Genomic DNA, 25,016 nt, shown 5'->3' on the forward strand with positions numbered 1-25,016 from the left:
GTACTGCAGCACAGTAGTTAAAGACTGAGAATGGTCCAAACCATCTAAAAACTGTCTCTTCAACTTGCTAGCTGTGTATCCTTAGGAAAGTTTTTTATTTGTGAAACGCAACCCTACCTTATAGGGTTATTGGAGACACGCAAAAATAGTTTCTAAGACAAGAGTGAATGTTCTGTCTACTAATGTCCCTACAGTAACTATCAAATGCCATTACTAAGATCTGACCAAAGTGCTGTGGGAACACTGATAATGAAGCAATTAACTCTGCCTAGGATGTCAGAGGTGACATCAAACTGAGTCCTGAAAAATTAGTAGAAATTTGTTACAAAGAAGAGCATTGCAAACAGGTAAGAACATATATAAAAACAACAATAATGAAAGAACCTAGCATGTTCAGGAAACAACAGAAACCATATAGCATGGCAGGATAAGGTGGGGTAAAGAAAAGAGACACAGATGTTATAATGGTACCAATAATAACTAAGCGTGCTATAAGCCAAGCTAGTTGAGTTTGGATTTCATATTAGGACAATCAGGAACCAAAGGGAAAGTCACATCTTGACAGAGAGGGTCAAATTTGAGTGTTGTCACTTACTGTGTGATCACAATGAGCCTCAGTTTTCTCATCTGCAAAATGGGGAAAACCACCACATGGTTTAGACAGTTACCTGGATTAGACAAGTATCTCTAGCCTGAGCCTGGACTGTACCATATGAGCATTCCTTGTTTTATTGCACCTCACAGATACTGCACTTTTCTACAAATTGAAGGTCTGTGGCAACCCTGCATCGAGCAAGTCTATCAGCACCATTTTTCCAACAGCATGTGCTTACATCATGTCTGTGTGTCACATTTTGGTAACTTTTGCAATGTCTCAAACTTTTTCATTATTATATTTGTTATGGTGATCTGTGATCCGTGTTCTTTGATATTACTATTGTAATTGTTTGGGGGCATTAGAAATCACATCCATATTGAAAAACGCTGTGTGTGTTCTGACTGCTTCAATGATCAGTCATTCCCCCACCTCTCTCCCTCTCCTTGGCCTCTCTATTCCCTAAGACACAACAATATTGAAATTAGGCCAACTGATTACCCTAAAATAGACTCTGAGTATTCAAGTGAAAGGAAGAGTCGAATGACTCTCACGTTAAATCAAAAGCTGGACATGATTAAGCTTAGTGAGGAAGGCATGCTGAAAGCCAAGACAGGCCAAAAGCTCGGCCTCTTGCACCAGTTAGCCAAGTTGTGAATGCAAATGAAAAGTTCTTGAATGAAATCAAAAATGCTCCTCCAGAGGCTAGACTTGCATATAATTGTGCCTTAGAGTCTCCCCTGAGTGCCTCTTTGTTGCTCAGATGTGGCCCTCTCTCTCTCTCTAACTAAGCCACCTCAGCAGGTGAACTAACCGCCCTCCCGCCCTACGTGGGACCTGACTCCCAGGGGTGTAAATCTATCTCCCTAGCAACACAGGATATGACTCCCAGGGATGAATCTGGACTGGGCATCGTGGGATTGAGAACACCTTCTCGACCAAAATGGGCATGTGAAATGAAACGAAACAAAGTTTCAGTGGCCGAGAGAATTCAAATGGAGTCGAGAGGTCACTCTGACAGTCATTCTTACACACTATGTAGATAACACTTTTTAGGTTTTAATATATTGGAATAGCTAGAAGTAAATACCTGAAACTATCAAACTCCAACTCAGTAGACTTCACTCTTGAAGACGACTGTATAACAATGTAGCTTACAAGGGGTGACAGCGTGATTGTGAAAACCTTGTGGATTGCACTCTCTTTATCCAGTGTATGGATGGACGAGTAGAAAAATCGTGACAAAACCTAAATGAAAAATAGGGTGGAATGGGGGGGTTGGGTGTCCTTTTTTATTTTTATTCTGATTCTTTCTGGTGCAAGGAAAATGTTCAAAAATAGATTGGGGTGTTGAATGCATGACTATACGATGGTATTGTGAACAGCTGATTGTACACCATGGATGACTGTATGGTATGTGAATATATTTCAATAAAAAGGAATTTAATTTAAAAAAAATATCAAAAAAAAAAGTGCTCCTCTGGTGAACATACGAATGATAAGAGCAAAACAGACTTATTTCTGATATTGAGAAAGATTTAGTAGTCTGCATAGAAGGTCAAACCAGCCATGGCATTCCCTTAAGCCAAAGCTTAATCCAGAGCAAAGCCCTAACTCTCTTCAATTCTATGAAGGCTAAGAGAGTTGAGGAAGCTGCAGAAGAAAAGTCTGAAGCTAGCAGAGGTTGGTTCATGAGGTTTAAGGAAAAAAGCCATCTCCATGACATAAAAGTACAAGGTGAAGCAACAAGTGCTGACACAGAAGCTACAGCAAGTTATCCAGAAAATCTAGCTTAGATAATTGATGAACGTAAGCTACACTGAACAACAGATTTTCAATAAGATGAAACAGCCTTCTTTTGGAAGAAGACACCATGTAGGACTTTCTCAGCTAGACAGGAGAGGTCAATGCCTGGCTTCAAAGCTTCAAAGGACAGACTGACTCTCTTGATAGGGCTAACAGAGATGGTAACTTTAAGTTGTGGTCTATAATTGAAATAGCAGAGCCGGATGACAGCGTATCTGTTTACAACATGGTTTACCGAATATTTTAAGCCCACTGTTGAGACCTACTGATCAGTAAAAAAGATTCCTTTCAAAATGTTACTGCTCACTGACAATGCACCTGGTCACCCAAGAGCTCTGATGGAGATATACAATGAGATTAATGCTGTTTTCATGCCTGCTAATACAACACCCATCCTGCAGCCCATGGATCAAGGAGTCATTTTGACTTTCAAGTCACATTATTTAAGAAATACGTTTTGTAGGCTATAGCAGCCATAAACAAGGATTCCTCTGATAGACCTGGGCAAAGCCCATTGCAAACCTTTCAAAAAAGATTCACCATTCTAGACGCCAGTCAGAACATTCGTGATTTAGAGGAGGTCAAAATATTAGCATTCATAGAAGTTTAGAAGAAGTTGATTCCAACCCTCATGGATGACTTTGAAGGGTTCAAGACTTCAGTGGAGGAAGTAACTGCACATGTGGTGGAAATATCAAGAGAACTAGAATTAGAAGTAGAGCCTTAAGATGTGACTGAATTGCTGCAATCTCATGATAAAACTTGAACAGATGAGGAGTTACTTCTTACGGATGAGCAAAGAAAATGGTTTCTTGAGTAGAATCTACTCCTAATGAAGATGCTGTTTACATTGTTGAAATGATAACAAAGGATTTAGAATATTCCGTAAACTTAGCTGAATTATATCTCAATAAAACTGAATTTGATTATATTGTTTGTTCAAGGATGTGTGCAGCTTGCTCTCATATGTTCAGAAGACAGAGCAATAGATGATGAATGACAGGGAGTAAGGGAGGGAAAGAAAGAAATGGTGGTGTGACAGGAAGTTAAAGTTGGTGGATGAGGTATCGGGGGAGGGGGGTCAGGGTATGCTGGAGTTCTGTGTATGGGGTTTGTATTGTTTTTGCAACTGTTCCTGTAAGTTTGAATTTATTTCAAAAGAAAAAGAATAGACTGTATATATCATGCTCCTTTACCATGCAATACTTCCATGTATATTTTCCTAGGAACAAGAACATTCACCGATGTGACCACATTGAGTATAATTATGAAGGTCAAGAAAATTTAACATTGATATAAATCATAGAGTGTATATTCCAGTATTTTCAATTGCCCCAATAATGCCCTTTTGGGATTTTCTCCTCCATTATTAGATCCAGTCCAGGATTAGGTATTGCATTTAAATGTCATTGTCTCTTAAGTCTCTCTTTTTAAAATTGTGGTCACAGATACAACATCAACTTTCCCATCTCAACCTCTCCCAAGCATACAATTCGGTGGCATTAATCACATTCACAGTATGAGCATAATTTTAAGTGGGAATATAATATTCTATCTTGTGGATAGTCTATAATTTATGAAACTTTCCCATATTGGTAGATATTTCATGTGTTTCTATTTACTATTGTAAATAAAAGAGATGAACACTAAAAAAAAAAACTAAAAAAAAAAAACTGAATTTGAAATTAAAAAAAAAAAAAAAAAAATACATTCATTCCATCACAATAGCCCCAAAGCCTTAAGTAATTTCAGTAGTAATGCTTAATAAAGTCTCATCAAAATCGGTATAGGTGTGATCTGCCCTGGGGCACAACTGCCCATCTGTGGACCTGTGAAACTTAGAGAACAAGTTATCTGCATCCAATAAACAAAGAAGGGGGAGGCATAGGATATACCTCCCTTGTCCCAGGCACTTAACTCTGATTAATGAAGTCTCCTTACCAGAGCTTCAACTATATGGGTACCACATACCTAACACAACTATCTATGAATTAATCTTGCCATAAGAAGACCACTTTGATGGGAAATTTTACATTGCATATATGTTACCACAATAAAAAAAAAATTTTTAAAGTTCCTTTTGATGTCTATCACCCTGCATATACACCTTAACAGGTGATACATGTCTGCTTAAAAGATGAAAAAAAAAAAAAACAAAACACTTCTCTTTGTAGCCCTAGCTTCCAATTTTCCCTATGCCCAATGGTTATTGTCCCCCAAAAGTAAATTCTGCTTGCTCCACTTCTATACTTTTGCCTTTGCTATTTTCTCCAACTGGATGTCTCTAATTCTTTTTCTTTGCAAGGATGCAATCCATTCTTCAAGATTCAGCTTAAATGCTAACTTCTTCATAAGGCTTACCCAATCATCCCACCTTAAGGTTTCTCTCCTTTCTTAGGAATTATGCTTTTATTGACTATACTATTCATTTGATAATGATGTTGGCCTTATGAGTAATAAACTAAGTATTACTGCTACTTTTGTCATCTATCTACAACAAAAGCTCCTTGATAAAACCCACTTAACCAACTCCCCCCGCCACATACTTAACATACTTCTTAGTACAATCAACATTGAAATAGTTTCCTTTAACAATCTTTTAAAACATTAGTCTATATTCTACAAACTTTCTCTTTTATTTTTCAAAGAGAGAAAGAGTTTTATTGCTAAGTGTGAAGCAGAAGAGCAGATGGCCTATCGATCCAAAAACTCTCTCTCTGAACTGCAATAATTCTGATAGTCTACAAACTATTCTTAAGGTAAATATACCTCTTGGTATCTCTTGTGCAGGTGATAACCTAAAGCAATCCTAAACCAATTAAATTTTCAGCACTTTAGTCCTTTTTTAAAGATACTTCATAATTTTACTCATAGCTTTACTCATGGCAACAAGGGAAATTACTGACATTACAGCATACAATCCATATGCATCTGTTTTCGCTGCTGCTTTAACCAAGACAAAGTATAGAGTATCAAATTAATTTCTTGATTTTGATCAGGACTGCCTTCAAAATGGGTGAAAAATAAAGCTTCGCTGTCCTCATTAACTCTGGAAAAAGTAATATAAACCATAAGACATGAGTACTAACTTTTCCAACCATCATTATTTAAAATGTCAATCACAAAACATGAACAATTTTTTCCTATTACAACTTTAAACATGGAGAGATATTCTGTAGTTCAATTCTATAAAGCACTGAGACAAACTGGAATTCCTCTATGAAATCTATGCAATTGCCAGAGAGTGGCAAGGATGAACAGCAAATAATAATTTGGACCTCACGAGATGAGACCAAATGTAATAATATTCAAAGATACTTTCTGGTTGCTCAAGTGAAATATAACATGGAATTTATCTTACCTAAAAATTGCCAGTAAAAAGACAAGAATTAAGGCAAATAACAGGAAAACCCAGGTTTGTGACCTAACAGCTTTAATTCCTTACTATCTATTATGTGCTAATAACTTATGAATGATGCTAGAGCAACTTCAGCTACTTTTTCTTCCATTCAATCCTCAATAATATATAAAATACTAAATATACTTATTTAAATCCCAAAGAAATCATTTAGTAATAAAAGCATGGCAATACAATATACCCCCTTCTTTTAGTTCGGGCATATTTAAACTTCTTGCACTTACTAATACAATATGCATTAAGCACATTTGGTTAGACATCCACAGTTTCATTGACAATTCACTTTTTTTAAGTGAAAAATGATTACAACATCTGGCATTCACTGCAATTATCAAATCAATGACTTCTTTCAGTATTTATGGTGGTCGTTTGTAATTCCTTTGGTAATTACCATGAATCACCTTTCTCTTAATGCTAAATGGCAATGCTAATATGAAAAGGGAACTAATGCTAGATAAATAAGTAAAAGTACCCAGTTGTTTCAGAGAAGGAATTTTAACGGAATTCATGAATATCTACCTCAAGCTAGAATCCATTTTCATGAATAAATTATTTGAAACTTACTGAGTCAGAAGAACATAAATGAAACTCTACAGGGGTTTCAGAGCCATAATTCAAGATCCCATGAATCTGTTACTCCATGTCAGAAAATGGGACTCTTGACCTCATCAAGAAACCAAACTGTTCTTTTTTCTTTCTATTATTTAGTCAAATAGACAGAAAACATATGGAAATGTATATCAACTATGAAGGAGTACAATCAAGGTAGCTGATTACAAGGGTGATTAAAAAAAATTTTTTTAAGTCACAAATTAACCTTTGGTTATATAACTTATCATGATGACCAGAGAAAAAGTGATAGAAGAAACCTCTGATGGTACTCTAATGAGAATTATGTGACAAGCATAGAAGAAAAAAAAAGAAGACACTACAGGGACACATGTTTTTCTACAAATTTGACTGCACTAGCACAACCCTGAAATAATCAGCCTAAAAGTAGCATATTTGTCTAGATTTGTTTCTTTTTGGTTTTCCATGCCTATTTTGAAAACAAAATAAATAGGTACACATCACATCAAGCCCTATGATCGCAATTCTTGCCAACCCCATCCTTCCCCAAATGCAATTTATAAGTCTTTCTCTATGGTGTCATTTCTTGATATTTCCCATACTTTTTTAAACACCTTTGCCTTAAATATATACCCTTTACCCTTCAAATCACTTCCAGGGGGCCTTCCCTTATGCTGACCTTATTTGATCACTCTTGATGTCAAGAATGTATCAACCAACATCATTTTGCATTTGCCAATAATCATGTCAATTCATCATATTTTTAAATTGGTACAGCCATGGTTCCAATCATTTCCACATATACTACAGGAAAAGGAGTGGTAATTACTTTGCATGAGTTTTAGTATTCCACAGCTAGTGTCAGTCTTCCAGGGATAGAAGGAGACCCAGAGAATAGAGATTAGAACACTTGTCCATGTGTCATCTCTGGCATGCCTGCATTAGAATATCAACTCTACTGGTAACACACAGAAAAAACATTAATATGCTTCTGTGATCTAAGTACTTTAAAACTATAAACCTCCTCACTTAATGGTCTCAACTAAAAATTTCCTGAGGGTCACATCCTGATATCATATATATCAACATAAAGAACTGTTACAAATATACTGCATAAAAGCAATACACGACTTGTTTACTGCTATCTACTATTACGATTATTTATACAGTTTATAGAAAATTCTTGGGCAATTTTTATATTTTTATTATTACTTTTAAGATATTTCTTGTTTCTTTCATCACCTTATCACTCATTCATCTTTTTTTATCATAGCTCCTTTTCATTAGAAAGCTAATGCAGAGAAGAAAGCAACATTCAGAATAAGGAATGAGAGGCTACTTTAAATCATCAGTCCTGTGCAAGTACACAAACTGAAGAACATGTCCTCACTACCATGCAACTGCATTGCCATTAATGGCTGCACAACACAAAATACAGTAACAATTTATAGATGTCCAGCGCTATACAAATAAAACTACCTTTAATGAACCTACAATATAAAATGGTGAATACACCTTTATCTTGAATTATCTTACATATTTTCCATTAGTTTGTGTGACATTCCAATATGTAACCAGATAAATCTTAATCTGGTAAGCCTTGGCAGAAGTCAGGTCTCATTCAGAAACTGAGGTCAGATTCTTAAAAGACTAGTTAAAACTTAAAATATCTTTTAAAATAAACACATCAGCCTTGATCATAAAGATTTCCAAAGATAAAATATCACTGTAAAAGGTCAGACAAAAGGATGTCTAAACTAAAACAACAGTAGACAATACATCCTCTATGACACAGTATAACTGTCAAGAGCCTTCTTAGAAGCCCTTGGGAGATCAAGAAGAAACTTAACTCGACAAAACAGAACAGAGTAAAAGCTGCAACTGTATCACCTCTCTAAAAGTAAACTTATTCTTTGTGATCTTCAAGTTTATCCTCCACATTTGATGACTCAAGTACAGTTACAAAAAATATATAATTGTCAACAGAGATAGTATAGCATTGGTCAAGAGCACAGGTTCAGGGGTCATACAACACTAAAACACTCTAGTCTGAACCTAGGCTCTGCCGTTTATCAGCTGTGTGTACTTGGCCTGTTTATTAATATAATTACCAAAAAAACCCTTTAAGTCTGCCCATAACTATTACTCCATTAATAAATGCTTCAAGCGGCATGCAACAGTTAAGCTTCTAGCTATATTATACAAAACACCTCTGAAATCAACTTTAGGTGTTATTCTACAAAATCTAATTAGTGGGCCCACCTCTCTGGCACCACACTAAGTTCAAGAGACAATACTCAAATTCTCCAACATTTGCACTTGATAGTAAATTGCAAAGAATGAAAGTCTACAGTTGTAAATTATCTTACCAAAGTAAAGGCAAAGAAAATGACAGTCATCTAGAACTCACCGGAGAAGGTGGCACAGGGAAATGTCCAGTGCTATAAGATCTGTTTAAAACAACAGGACCTATCCACTGTTTGGAAACCAACTTTGGATTTGTTTTCAAGACTATTTTCACAAACAAAATAGCCACAGCAGTCAGTGGCTTCCACCTTATTCACCACTTAAAAACTTAAAAGGAAGCCACATTTAATTTTGAATAACCTGAACTTGAAAATGTTTCAAATATCCTATATGCAGGCATGTCCTGCATTACATTACATTCTCCTTTCCGAGAAGTTTAAATCAAGGCACATCATTTGTGAAACTCAATCTATATTTCTCAGAAAAAAACACCATTTTAAGTATTTTTAATGAATGTTATTTAGAAGTGTTAGCACAATAATTTACCAAAATTTTAACATCTCATAACTGTCTAAATGATTTCCATTACCAATACCCTATTTACCCCAAATGTCAGAACATCTGAATAAAAAACATTTTTCTGGCTGACCAATATTACATAAACCTAACTAAAGCATCAGAGGATCGTCTTAGAAATTGGGTACAGAAAAACTAGAGGCTAATTTCAATTCTTCGGGTAATAACATTCATATTTTGCTATCCAGTTTTCAAAAGCTTCTTTCAAAGCCCTGCAAATCCAGTGGGGTTTTCTGTTGTTGTTTTTAAGTCTGCTGGAATTCTGTGGTTTCCTCAAAATTTAATTGCCCATATTATCTATTTCCAATTTTATTAGGTCACCTTGAAATTATCTCCTCTGAAAAGCACTCAGGTTTAGTTATTAATCTGCCTCTTTTAAAATTACCAATAAAGCCCACATATCTTAGTCTACTGACATTTTATGGTACCTGCTAAAATACAACTTTTCTCAGGCATCAGAACTGCTTCAAACTTCCCTGGACCTGCACCATACCCTTAAAGCACCTTGAAACCCTGTATTATTCTGCAGCTATTCAGCAGGCACATGATCCCAAGGATTTTCAACAGCCCCCAAATCCCTTATTGCTGCAAAACTTCTCATCTATGTACTAGACTGTTAAGAGTATTAGTTTAAAACTGCTAGACTGCGTTACCTATTTATTTACTGATCCAATCATGTCAGGGAATTAGAATCCCTCACACTGCCTTCTGAAACACATCTAGCATATTTCCACGTTGCTTTGAGGAAGAGCTGCAGCGGAATTAAAAACTTGAGTTCTGATGTTCAACCCCTGACCCAAATTGCTGTTGCCAGGATATGGGGTAGTAATGCAGTTGTTCCTTTGAGACTCTGAGGACTTACTTTACCCCAGAAGTAGTCAATTTCTACTAAATCCCTTTTAGTTTCTCAGATTTCCACGGTAACAATGCTCAACAGCAAGAAATTTTAAACAGCCAAAGGATGAGTTATTCTAATTTGGCCTTAATTTTTTCCTCAACAATGCTTGCAAGGACATTTCTCCATACCAACACCTGCAACTGAAGAGAGAAAAATCAAGCTTTTGGCACTAGTTAATACACGCTTGGAAAGCCCATTATCATTACGCTTCTCACAAATCTTTCGAGGTAGGATTTGCGCTTCATTGAACTTACATTGACTATAGTCCTGTAACATTGTTTTCCAAATAACAACACAACATTTATGCCCGGGGAAATCTCAATGTTTGACTAACCATGAATGCTTTGATAACCAAGGCAATCTTTTTTCGGGTGAGGAACGGAAAAATAAGACTATAAAATGGAATTACTTATTATAGTGAAAGAAAAGGGGAGAAGGGCCCCAAGAAGATCCATGTGAGCAAAATCCAAGGGTCAGGAGCCCAGGCCTCAGCAACACTCGTCCCAAGCTCTTCCAACCCTCTTTTCCCCTAGGAGTCAGCGCTGCGCCCCCAGATTTGGCAGACCCGAGGGAAACACGGCCCTCTACGCAGTGCAAGGCTGGGGTTGCGAAATCGAAGCCCGAAAAGGCCGAAGCCGCAAAGCCGGAGGCTTGAGTTTTAAGAGGTAAGAGAATGCGCGGTGAGATGAGATGCGGCCTCGCCTCGCCTCAAGCTGAGAGGCCCCTTGAGGAATCGGAGGAGGGAGGAGAGCGAGCTAGGAAGCCGGAACAGAGCCTGGAGGGAAAGAGAGCCAGGAGCTGGGGGTGAAGGAGGTTCCGGGCTCGACTGCGTCTTCCCCGGCTACTCAGCGGCGCCCGTGTTTACCTGAAAGTCTCGGTCTTCGTTGAAGCGGGAGAAACGGTCCGCCATTTTGCCGCCTTCACTCCTCTCAGGACGACGCGCTCCGGTTCGCTTCTTCCCTCCCGCAACACCCGCCCACTCTGCTCTGCTCCCCTGTTCCCCGCCTCCTCCCACGCCCACCGGGGGCGCGCAAGCGGGGGAGGGAGGGAGCGAGAACGCGCGTCTTGACGGGAGCCCCGCCGGCGCAAGCGCCTTCCAGCTCCACAAGAGGAACCTTCCCTCAGGTCCCAGCCGCGCGCGCGTCCCAGAGCGACCTCGGCGGACGCGCGTGCGCACTGGTGCTCGAGGGCTGCTAGAGCTTCCGGAGGGAAAGGTCAGAGGGGGCACGGTGGGGTTAAGTTTAGGTGCTTTTTACCTGCTGTCTCTCTCGTGTAATGTCTTCTTTCATATCCTGTGTATGCAGAGGTCCACCCTCAACTTTATTCATCAGATAGCAGTTTAAAGTAGTGGTTGGAAGCGCAGGCTTTAGGGCTAGACTTTAGTTTCGAATCCCAGTTCTCCCTGAGGGCTAAAACAGTGACAGAGACAGGAAAGATCCTTTCTCTTACGGGTTACATTCCAGTGGGTGTAGTCAGATAACTAATAGAATCTTTATGTCATTTTAAATTTAATGAGTGTTATAAAAATAAGTAAAACTGAGTACAGTGATGAGAGGGACAACCTCTGAAACGACCTTTGTCCTGAGGATCAGAAAGGAGCCCACAGCCTTGTAAGGTCTTGAGCAAAGTGAACGTTTGACCCAAAAGTCCTAAGGTGAGAAAAAGTTTGGCATGTTGGAGCAATCCTTTGAGATAAGTATTATTTCTTAAAGGACTGAAATTGATCCAAATCAATTAAAGTTCTCTGGGCTTCAGAAATAAGGAAATTGAATTTAGTAATCTCTAAGCTTCTGCTCAGCGCTGACTTTGTGTAGGTCAAATCACATTTTCCCATCCTATGACCTTCCTTGTGACCCCATCCAACCCTCCAGCACCCTTAGCCAAAATGCATAAAAGACAAGTGTGGCAGAACATCTCTGCTTCCGAAAACGGTGGCTGACAGAAATCACACAACGCAAAAATGGCCCTCACGCTTCCAGGAAAGAAGAAAGACTCAAATGGAATGTAAATTTTTGGAGCAAGGGCGTGTATGTTCAATTCCTTTGCTACCCTCTGCCCTACCCCATCTCCAGCCCAAACAATTTTAAGCATTCAAAAGAACTCCCCATCTAAGAGGAGGCAAAACTCAAACATTGTAAAGAAAGGTAAGGATACTCATGGCAGATACGGAAATGGCTTTAATAGAGTTAAGAAAGCTAAGTCCTGGAATGGAGGAAACCAAGAAACAAGTGGATTTATGCTGAGGAGCACCAGAAAACTTCCAGGTACTTCAGAAGGTAAGGATATGGGTGGGGCTGAAAACAAGAGGACTGGTTACAAGGCATTTTAGGGAACGTTTAGAACCTATATCTCCTTCTCCCACCGGGAGCAAACTGGAAGTTCACTCTCTAGAAAGGTTGAAACAGAGACTCTGGACTTTGACATTTCTGGCACAGCTGAGGGAGGGAGTGCCATGCTTAAAACAGGAGGATTAGGTGAAAGCCAACAATCTGATTAGAGAGAACTGTTGGATAGGTTTCTAATGCTGGCAAGAGACCAGAGGATCCCTCTCTGGAGAAATTGACTGGTTTAGGGGGGAAAAAACCTACAATTACCTACAATGATGAGTAGGGGTCTCTCCCCAAAAAAGGTCATGTTCTTGCCCAAATATCCCACAGAGAAACTAATCAGTCAGCAAGCCCTGTTGGCACAGTTTCCACTCAGCTCTTTAGTGCCTCACTCCTATGATTACCAAATATTTGAGAGAAACCTGTAACAGGAATCACACACACACACACATACACACACACACACCAGGAAAAAAAAAAAGGATTTCAGAGGAACCAGAGATAATGAAAGGAGCAGAAGAAAACATGTAAAGCATTATAATCAATATCCACAGAGATATGAGATCACATCATGGAACAAAGATAGAATGCAAAAAAGGAAAGAAAAAAAAAGAATATCCAGTGATGAAGAAAGAATTTTTGGAAATTAAAAATTCTTAAATAGAAATGAAAAATGCAATAGAAGGGAGTTAGAAAATAAATTGAGGAAATCTCCCAGAAAACAGAGTAAAAAGACACCCTGGTCTGGTCCAAGCTGCCTTCACTTTCTTCTGAATTATTGCAGTAACTACTAAGTGTTCTCCCTGTTTCCACCCTTGTCCCCTATACTCTGCACAGCAGCTGGGGTGATCCTCTTAAAAATAGTCATGTCAGTCTCCTACTCCAACCCTCAGTGGTTTTCCATGTAATTCATGTTACCTGCCACCACCACCTTACCTCTCAGACCTCATCTTCTGTTTTGCCCCACTTCTCCCCTGCTCCCTGGACACACTGCCCTCCTGGCTTGCATACACCAGGTCTCCTGTCTTTGCGTGCCCCGCCTTCGGGCTTGTGTGTATGCTGCTCTTCCTACTTGGATCATTCTTTCCCGGATAACCACATGGCTGGCACCCTCATCTTTTGGTCTTTTTTCAAATATTACTTTCTCCGTAAGATCTTCCCTGATCACCCTTCTTTAAATTACCGAGCCATATGTTCTGAACTCCCTAGCCTCTTTCCCTGTTATTTTTCTCCACAGCACTTACCACTTTCTAATATACTATATAATTTAATTATACATTATAATTTTAGTTATACAGTATAAATTTAGTTATACTGTATAATTCAGCTTATTGTCTTTATTCCTCTGCTAGAATGTAACCTCCACGAGAACAGAGATTTTTCTCAGTTTTGTTCCCTTCTGTATTCTCAGCACCTACAACATAGATGTATATGCTGTATATAGTAGGCATTGAATCAAGTAGGCACTGAATAAAGATTTGTTGAGTGGGTAAGATAGAAATAGGAGAGAACAGATAAGAAAGTTTGAGGACCGATACAACATCTGAACAGCAGGATTTCCAGAAAGAACAGGGAAAAAAAGGAGGGTGCAAGATAATATATAATATGACCATTTCATAGTACTGAAGGGCCTGTGTTTCCAAATTCAGACAGCCCAGCACAATGAATGAAAAATAACACTGCCAGGGACATTATTGTGAAATTTCATGACACATGGGACAAAGAGAAGCTCCTACAGAGAAAAAATAGGTTGTATATGAAGGATAGGGAATTGGAAAGGTTTTGGATTTCTTCAAAACTCCAGAGGAGAGAAGACTGGGGGAGTAATGCCCTGGTAATGCCCTGAAAATTCCAAAAGGATGGTTGCCAACCTAGATATCTATACCCACCCAAGCATTAATCAACTGTGAGAGAGAAATATGACAGCTTTTGACCTGTAAGCTTTCAAAAAAACTTCCTTCCCATGCACCATTTCTCTGGAAGTTATTGGAAGATGTTTTACAGCTAAACTAGAGAGTAAACAAGAAAGAGAGCAACTTGAGATTCAGAAAGCAGGTATACAACCCAAGGAAAAAGCAAAGGGAAAACCCAGTGTCATTCCAGAAGGACAGTGATGCACCAGCTTAACAATCACCCAGTCCAGATGAGGACATAGGAAGACAGAGGTCCTTAGGAAGACTGTCAGCAAGACAATAAATAAATAAATAATTTTAAAAATTAAATAAATAAATAAATAAAAATCTGATAGAACACCTCGTGGGATTGAAAGCAAGGAGATTTACACTTCTCATGAGTGTTTGGTTAAAGTCCATGATAGGAGTACAGAAAACTAAGCAAATGGGGGAGAAAAGGCAATTGATAAATTCCAGAGGGAAAAATTGTCAGGAAGCAGCAGTAATCATGCTATATGACATGACTGTACTATGAGTAATATTTATAGTCACAATATAAACACTGAATATTAATCCAACAAAAATATATGTTAGAAGTATATTATGAGAATGTGGGAGCAGAGTTATGTGTTTGGGGGGAAGGTGCTTTAAGAGATCTAAACCTTCTTCCATGGTAGGAGCTCAATAGATAATATCTAGATTTTAAAGAAAATAAAAAATATCAGTATGAGCATTGTTCCAGTTTGCTAATGCTGCTGTTTTGCAAAACACCAGAAATGGATTGGCTTTTATAAAGGGGGGTTATTTGGTTACAAAGTTACAGTCTTAAGGCCATAAAATATCCTCGGTAAGAGGGTGCCTTCACTGAAGGATGGCCTTTTGTGTCCGGAAAACCTCTCTTAGTTCGTAAGGCTCATGACTGGAATCTGCTTGCTCCTAGGTTATGTTTCAAAATGGCGTTCTCCAAAAAGTTGCTCTTGGGGCGTTTTGTCCTCTCAGCTGCAGCTCCTCCAAAAGGTCACTCTTAGTTGCTCTCTCTTTGCTGAAGCTCTGAGCAACTTCTGTCTGAGCACTTATATAACTAATCAAGGTGCATGCTAAATGGGTGGGGCCATGCCTCCATAGAAATTATCTAATCAGAATTATCACCTACAGTTGGATGGGTCACATCTACATGGAAACAACCTAATCCAAAGACTACAACTTAATCATCACTAATACATCTGCCCACACAAGAGTGCATCAAAGAGGGCGGGGCAAGATGGCGGAGTGGTGAGGAGCAGAATTTCGTCTCTCCCTTACAGCAGTTGGCAATTGCCCAAGAACTATATGAAACAGTGTTTTCAGGTTCTCCATTAACCAGTCACACACTGGACGCAAGTTTGGAATTGGAGGAAAAGCTGTGATCGCAGCGAACATTGTAAGCTCCCCGGACCAGGGGTCTGGCGCCCCTCCCCACCCAGACCTCACAGACTGTCTTGCTGCCGGCTCCCTGAAAGGGGAGGAGAAAAAAAAAAACAAAAAACAGCAATCTGCTGAGGGCAAGAAGGGAGGCTCAACCCAGCCTCAACTGCAGAATTAATTAACAAATTAATTAACTAATTTTGGGAGCTGGGGTACTAAAGAAGGGCTGGGCTCCAAGAAGTGGGGGCACGTAAAAGCGGGCACCCATTCCCAGACTCCAAAAAAGCCATTTTTTTTTCCCCTACAATTTGTCCCTTCTGGCTTCTCACTGATCCCTTATCTTTTTGCATTTCAATAGCTCCCAGCAGGGGTGGAACTGAAGCTGTTGGAAAGTAATTATCAGACAATAGCCCAAAGCATATCTTTAAATGCTCTATTCTGACACTGACAAAACTTCCAGGCTGGGGAAAGACTTTTAAAAGGGACTCTTTTTTTTTTTTTTCTTTCTTCTTTTTCTTGTTCTTTTTTCTTTTCTTTTTTTTTTTTTTTTTTAATCTAAAAGTAATATATGTGGTTATTTCCTATCGGAAAGCCCAGGTTGAGGGACTAGGCTGGGCTTGGGGGGAGACAGAGTACCCACAGTGTTCTGTATTCACTACTGAAGGCCTCCAACCCCGTCTTTAATTGGCAAGTCAGGCTGACCAAGGAATCTAGCTGGAGATGCCCCGAAGAGGAGAGGGGAGAAGGGAATAGTGCTCCTGAGAGATAACTGGAGTTCTGAGGATTGGGAGAGTGGAGGGAGGTCCAGCTCAACTGGCAGTCCTCCTTCTGGGAACTCAGACCCCAGGGGCTGGAATTCAGATTCCGGCTTCAGTCAGCCACACCTCCAACAGGATCAGAGTCACCAGAACTAAAGTCTCCACACCTCCTTACACTGATGGGGGAGCTGCGGGCTGGCAAGCGCCACCTGCTGGACAGGAGAGGAAAAGCACCAATTCAAAAGGCTTCATAGGAGGGTCTCATTCTCAGGAAAACTCCATACCCTCCCAATGAGACCTGGGCCTCAGTAGACTGGGAAAATCTGACTAGGGTTGACCATATCTGAGGAGACCCACTCACAAAAAGGTTACATAGAGGCAGAGCAAGAAACAGAAAAAACAAGAGGGGAAAAATTCAGATCAACTAAATAGAACCTAAGTTAGAGGTCTAGAATAAGTTGAACTGAATAACAGAGGCCAGAGAACAAAGCCAACCAACAAGAAAACCACTAGGTAAAAGATAGACAACAAGCTCCAAAATAAACTAATCAAGAAAATCAGATGCCTAGACAAGATAACAAGCCATACCAGGAAATACGAAAACATGGACCAGCCAAAGGAACAAACTAATAGCTCAGCTGAGACACAGGAGTGGAGGCAATTAATGCTAAATAAATTCGATGAAATGAAGGAAGATATAGCAAAAGAGCTGAAGGATATAAAGAAGACACTGGATGACCATAAACAAGAATTCATGAACTTAAAAAACAAATGGCAGAACTCATGGGAATTGAAGGCCACAATGGAGGAGATGAAAAACACAATGGAGGGACACAACAGTAGATTTGAACAGGTAGAAGAAAGGATCAGTGAACTGGAAGACAGGTCTTTCGAATACATACACACAAAAGAACAGATGGTGAAAAAAATGGAAAAATATGAGCAGGGTCTTAGGGAGCTGAGTGACAACATGAAACGCACAAATAGACGTGTTATGGGTATCCCAGAAGGAGAAGAGAGGGGAAAAGGGGCAGAAAGAGTAATAGAAGACATATTCACTGAAAATTTCCCAACTCTTATAAAAGACAGAAAATTAGAGATTCAAGAAGTACAACGTACCCCAAATAGAATAGATCCCAATAGACCTACTCCAAGACACTTACTGGTCAGATTGTCCAATGTCAAAGACAAAGAGAGGATTCTGAAAGCAGCAGGAGAAAAGCGATCCATCATATACAAGGGAAGGTCGATAAGACTATGTACAGATTTCTCTGCAGAAACCATGGAGGCAAGAAGACAGTGGCATGATATTTTTAAGATACTGAAAGAGAAAAACTGCCAACCAAGAATTCTATATCCCGCAAAACTTTTCTTCAAAAATGAGGGAGAGATTAAAACATTTTCAGACAAACAGACACTGAGAGAGTTTGTGAATAAGAGACTGGCACTACAAGAAATACTAAAGGGAGTGCTACAGGCTGATAGGAAAAGACAGGAGAGAGAGAGTTGGAGAAGAGTGCAGCAATGAAGATTACCAGGAAAGGTAAAAGGAGAGGAAAAAATAAGATATGACATATAAATTCCAAAAAACAAAATGGTATTAGAAAGTACTGCCCTTACAGTAATAACACTAAACGTAAATGGATTAAACTCCCCAATAAAAAGACATAGACTGGCAGAATGGATTAAAAAACAGGACCCATCTATATGCTGTCTACAAGAAACTCACTTTAGACACAAGGACAAACATAGACTGAAAGTGAAAGGTTGGAAAAAGATATTTCATGCAAACAACAACCAGAAAAAAGCAGGAGTAACTATATTAATATCAGACAAGTTAGACTTCAAAAGCGAAACAATTAAAAGAGACAAAGAAGGACACTATATATTAATAAAAGGGTCAATTCATCAAGAAAACATAACAATCATAAATATTTATGCACCAAACCAGAATGCCCCAAAATTCATGAGACAAACACTGTGATCACTGAAAGGAGAAATAGATACCTCTACAATGATAGTTGGAGACTTAAATACACCACTCTCATCAATGGATAGAACATCTAGACAGAGGATCACTAAAGAAACAGAGATGTTGAATTGTATGATAAATGAACTAGACTTGACAGACATTTATAGAACACTATATCCAACAACAGCAGGATACACTTTTTTTTCAAGTGCTCATGGAACATTCTCTAGGATAGACCACATGTTGGGTCACGAAACAAGTCTCAACAAATTTAAAAATATTGATATTATACAAAACACTTTCTCAGACCACAATGGAATGAAGTTGGAAATAAATAAAAGGCAGAAGGTCATAAAATTCACAAACATATGGAGGCTAAACAACACCCTCTTAGAAAACCAGTGGGTAAAGGAAGAAATTACAAGAGAAATTAGTAAATACCTCGAGGCAAATGACAATGGAAACACAACTTATCAAAACTTATGCGATGCAGCAAAGGCAGTGCTGAGAGGGAAATTTATTGCCCTAAATGCCTATATTAAAAGAGAAGAGAGAGCAAAAATTGAAGAGTTAACTGCTCACCTGGAGGAATTAGAGAAAGAATAGCAAACTAACCCCAAAGCAAGCAGAAGGGAAGAAATAACAAAGATTAGAGAAGAAATAAATGCAATTGAGAATAGGAAAACAATAGAGAGAATCAACAAAACCAGAAGTTGGTTCTTTGAGAAAATCAATAAAATCGATGGACCACTGGCTAGGCTAACAAAAAAAAAGAGAGAGCAGATGCAAATAAATGCAATCAGAAATGGGAAAGGAACTATAACTACCAACCCTACAGAAATTAAGGAGATAATGAGAAGATACTGTGAGCAACTGTATGCCAATAAACTAGACAACTTAGATGAAATGGACAACTTCCTAGAAAAGCATAAACAACCAACATTAACTCAAGAAGAAATAGATGACCGCAACAAACCAATCACAAGTAAAGAGACTGAGTCAGTCATCAAAAAGCTCCCAAAAAGGAAAAGCCCAGGACCAGATGGTTTCACATGTGAATTCTACCAAGCATTCAAGAAGGAATTAGTACCAATCCTGCTCAAACTCTTCAAAAAAATTGAAGAAGAGGGAAAGCTACCTAACTCTTTCTATGAAGCCAACATCACCCTAATACCAAAACCAGACAAAGATACTACAAAAAAAGAAAATTATAGACCAATTTCTTTAATGAATATAGATGCAAAAATCCTCAACAAAATACTCGCAAATCGAATCCAGCAGCACATTAAAAGAGTTATACACCACGACCAGGTGGGATTTATTCCAGGTATGCAAGGCTGGTTCAACACAAGAAAATCAATTAATGTAATACACCACATCAATAAATCAAAGCAGAAGACCCACATGATCATCTTGATTGATGCAGAAAAGGCATTTGACAAAATTCAACATCCTTTCCTGATGAAAACACTTCAAAGGATAGGAATAGAAGGGAACTTTTTCAATATGATAAAGGCAATATATGAAAAACCCACAGCTAACATCACACTCAATGGGGAGAGACTGAAAGCTTTTCCTCTAAGATCAGGAACAAGACAGGGATGCCCACTATCACCATTGTTATTCAACATTGTGCTGGAAGTTCTAGCTAGAGCAATTAGGCAAGAAAAAGAAATAAAAGGCATCCAAATTGGAGAGGAAGAAGTAAAACTTTCACTATTTGCAGATGACATGATTCTATATGTAGGAAATCCAGAAAAATCTACAGCAAAGCTACTAGAACTAGTCAATGAATACAGCAAAGTAGCAGGCTACAAGATCAACATGCAAAAATCTGTAGTGTTCCTATACACAAGTAATGTGCAACAAGAGAGGAAATCAAGAAAAAAATCCCATTTACAATAGCAACCAAAAGAATCAAGTATTTAGGAATAAACTTAACCAAGGACACAAAAGACCTTTACATAGAAAACTATAAGAAACTGTTAAAAGAAATTGAACAAGACCTGAAAAAATGGAAGAACATACCATGTTCATGGATTGGAAGACTAAATATAGTTAAGATGGCAATTTTACCTAAACTGATTTACAGATTCAATGCAATACCAAGTCAAATCCCAAAAACTTACTTTACAGAAATAGAAAAAACAGTAACTAAATTTATTTGGAAGGGTAAGGTGCCCCGAATAGCCAAAAATATCTTGAGAAAGAGGAATGAAGTGGGAGGTCTCACACTACCTGACTTTGAAGCATATTACAAAGCTACAGTGCTCAAAACAGCATGGTACTGGCATAAGGACAGATATACTGATCAGTGGAATTGAATTGAGTGTTCAGAAGTAGACCCTCGCATCTACGGTCAGCTGATCTTTGATAAGGCAGTGAAGCCGAAGCAACTGGGAAAGAGCAGCCTGTTCAATAAATGGTGTTTGGAGAACTGGATATCCGTTTCCAAAAGAATGAAAGAGGATGTCCATCTCACACCTTGTACCAAAATTAACTCAAAGTGGATCAAAGACCTAAACATTAGCACCAAGACCATAAAACTCTTAGAAGAAAATGTAGGGCAATATCTTAAAGATCTAGTGATAGGAGGTGGTTTCTTAGACCTCACACCCAAGGCACGAGCAACCAAAGAACAAATAGACAAATGGGATCTCCTCAAAATTAAACACTTTTGTACATCAAAGGACTTTGTCAGAAAAGTAAAAAGGCAACTTACACAATGGGAGATGATATTTGGAAACCACATATCAGATAAGGGTTTAATATCCCGAATATATAAAGGAATCCTGCATCTCAATAACAGAAAGACAAACAATCCAATTAAAAAATGAGCAAAAGACATGAACAGACATTTTTCTGAAGAGGAAATACAGATGGCTCAAAAGCATATGAAAACATGCTCAACTTCACTGGCTATTAAGGAAATGCAAATCAAAACCACAATGAGATATCATTTCACACCTACCAGAATGGCCATTATCCAAAAAACAGAAAATGACAAGTGCTGGAGAGGATATGGAGAAAGAGGCACACTTATTCATTGTTGGTGGGAATGTAGAATGGTGCAACCACTCTGGAAAGACAGTATGGAGGTTCCTCAGGAAGCTAAATATAGATTTGCCATATGACCCAGCTATTCCATTGCTAGGTATATACTCAGAGGAACTGAAACTTAAGACACAAAGAGACATTTGTAAACTGATGTTTATTGCAGCATTATTCACAATTGCCAAGAGATGGAAACAGCCCAAATGTCCATCAAAGGACAAGTGGATAAACAAACTGTGGTATATACACATGATGGAATATTATGCAGCTGTAAGACAGAACAAAGACATGGATCATGTAATAATGTGGATGAACCTTGAGGACATTATGTTGAGTGAAGTTAGCCAGAAACAAAAGGACAGATTCTGTATGGTCTCACTAATATGAACAGACATTAATGAACAAACTTTGGGAGTTAAAAGCTGACAACACAGGCAACAGGGAGATAGAAAGAGGGCAGAGATCAGCCATTTGATGCTGAAGGACTACAGAATGTTTAGGATTGATTGCATAGATCCAGAAATAGATAGCATAATACTGTGTGATGGTAGCACGGTATTGTAAGTACACTGAACAAAGATGTCTGTGAGTAAAGCTGAAAGAGGTGGGATAGGAAAATGTGTGACACCAGAGGTAAAGATAGATGATAAAGACTGGGACTGTATAACGTGGCAAAAACTGGAGTGGCCAATGACTGTTACTAAATATACAAATATAAAAATGGTTCTGCATGTGGGAAAGCAAATAAATGTCAACCATGTAGAAATTTGAAAAGGGGATGGTATTCAGGAAAAAACATAATCAAAGCAAACTGGAGTGTATGGTCAACAGTAACATTGTAATATACCTCCATTAATTGTAACAAAGGCAATATGCCAATGCTAAATGTATATGAGAGGGGGATATAGGGGAGGAATATGGGATTCTTGGTAGTGGTGTTATTTGCTGTCCTTACTAGTATATTGTATTGTATGACATGTTACTTTTCTTTTTATCATTTTTTTCTTATTGCTAAAAAAAAAAAAAACAATTTTTCTTGTAGTAATCAGTATGTTCAAGTGCTGATTGTGGTGATAAATGTACAACTTTATGATGATACCATGAACAACTGATTGTACACTGTGGATAAATGTATGGTATGAGAATATAACTCTATAAAATTGTAGGAAAACATATATATATGAGTAAAAATGTTGGAGAAAACATGGTGAGAGGGATGATGCCTCACCAGTATGGACTAACTACAGTGTGTAAACTCAGAATTGAATCTTAGAACATAGCCTAACGTGGACATAATAATTGTAATAGTCCCTAGATTGTAAGCTCTTACAGCAGTTAACTCTATCCCTGAATTGTAATGCCTATCTGTAAACTTTAAGATGCTGATCCCCTAGCGTATAACCTGATTGGTCTCTGGAACAATGCATATCTCTGAGACACCTGAAACTCAGAGCTAGAGCTTGGCAGATATGAATGTCAGTATTAGTGCATACAGCCACTGTCAAAAAAAAAAAAAAAAAAAAAAAAAAAAGCTGAAAAAGAGCCCAGACTTCAATTAGTGATATGAATGAAGCAGGTCTGGTTAAGACCAGGGCAAGCCAGGTCAAAGGGTAAAGGTTGAAACTGATTGTGTTTTAAAACTTCAACTTCCATATGAGACCAAGGGAATAGATATCTATTTGGTACAGGATCTAAATTTTCTAAATGGTACAACTCTACAGTCGATTTGTTTAATAGGAGGTGAGATACAGTAGGTTAGTATAGGCTGGAATGAAATAGTGACACATCCCAGAGTAATTTGGGCAGATAATAAAAAATATATTTACAGCCTCCCCCTCCCCAGCCCCGAGGATCTGGGGGAAGGTGCGGATGTGTTGGACATCCTCACCTGGACTGGTGTTGATGTTGTCACAAACATTGGGACTGGCGGTTTGATGTGCTGAGCCCTTGATCATGGGACATGCCCTTATGAAGCTCGTTACTGCAAAGTAGAGTCTAAACTTGCATATAATTGTGCCTAAGAGTCTCCCCCTGAGTACCTCTTTGTTGCTCAGATGTGGCCCTCTCTCTCTCTAACTGAGCCATCTCGACAGGTGAACTCGCTGCCCTCCCCCCTATGTGGGACCCGACTCCCAGAGGTGTAAATCTCCCTGGCAATGCAGAATATGACTCCCGGGAATGAATGTGGACCCGGCATCGTGGGGCTGAGAGTATCTTCTTGAACAAAAGGGGGATGCAAAATGAGACGAAATAGTTTCAGTGGCTGAGAGATTTCAAATGGAGTCGAGAGGTCACTCTGCTGGACATTCTTATGCACTATATAGATAACACCTCTTAGGTTTTAATGTATTGGAATAGCTAGAAGTAAATATCTGAAACTACCAAACTCCAACCCAGCAGTCTGGACTCCTGAAGACAATTATATAATAATGTAGCTTACAAGGGGTGACAGTGTGATTGTGAAGACCTTGTGGATCACACCCCCTTTATCTAGTGTATGGATGAGTAGAAAAATGGGGATAAAAACTAAAGGACAAATGGGGTGGGATGGGGGGATGATTTGGGTGTTCTTTTTTCACTTTTATTTTTTATTCTTGTTCTGGTTCTTTCTGATGTAAGGAAAATGTTCAGAGATAGATTGTGGTGATGAACGCATAACTATGTTATCATATTGTGGACAGTGGATTGTATACCATGGATGATTGTATGGTGTGTGAATGTATTTCAATAAAACTGAATTTAATAATTAAAAAAAAAGATTGCATCAAAGAATATGGCTTTTTCTGGGGGACACAATATATACAAACTTGCACAAGCATATTATTTAGAAATTAGAAATATCTAGAAATATTCATGATAATAAGAATAAGGAAGAAAAGAGAAAAAAGTTGTCTTCAAGGAACAGAATGGGAAGAACTAGGTAAAGGGACTGACATTTTTCTTAAAAAGCCACATAGAACTATTTGACTTGTTAGTCTTGGATATAGGTTCAATAAAAACAAAAATCAAATTTGGTGATTGTTCTAGTTTGCTAATGCTGCTGGAATGCAAAACACCAGAGATGGATTGGCTTTTATAAAAGGGGGTTTATTTGGTTACACAGTCACAGTCTTAAGGCCATAAAGTGTCCAAAGTAACACATCAACAATCGGGTACCTTCACTGGCATCCGGAAAACTTCTGTTAGCTGGGAAGGCACATGGCCGGCGTCTGCTTCAAGTTCTGGTTTTAAAAATGGCTTTCTCCCAGGATGATCCTCTCTAGGCTTCAGCTCCTCAAAAATGTCACTCTTAGTCACTCTTGGGGCGTTTGTCCTCTCTTAGCTTCTCCAGAGCAAAAGTCTGCTTTCAACGGCCATCTTCAAACTGTCTCTCATCTGCAGCTACTCTCTCTTTTCAGCTCCTGTGCGTTCTTCAAAGCGTCCCTCTTGGCTGTAGCTCCTCTTCAAAATGTCACTCTCAGCTGCAGTGAATTCCTTCTGTTTGTCAACTCATTTATAT

General features: G+C 38.6%; 1 protein-coding gene across 1 annotated transcript in view; it reads right to left on the minus strand.

Annotated features, from left to right (window-relative positions):
* The window catches only part of GPATCH8 (G-patch domain containing 8), a 124,075-nt gene extending 112,974 nt beyond the window's left edge, over positions 1-11,101 (minus strand). The window contains exon 1 of the mRNA XM_037808224.1: positions 10,976-11,101. Coding sequence (XP_037664152.1) covers positions 10,976-11,020 — 45 coding nt within the window. The 5' untranslated portion in view covers positions 11,021-11,101. The remainder of the gene's footprint in view (positions 1-10,975) is intronic.
* Between the last annotated feature and the right edge of the window lie 13,915 nt (positions 11,102-25,016).

Source organism: Choloepus didactylus, chromosome 18 (assembly GCF_015220235.1).
Source record: "Choloepus didactylus isolate mChoDid1 chromosome 18, mChoDid1.pri, whole genome shotgun sequence".
NCBI lineage: Eukaryota > Metazoa > Chordata > Mammalia > Pilosa > Megalonychidae > Choloepus > Choloepus didactylus.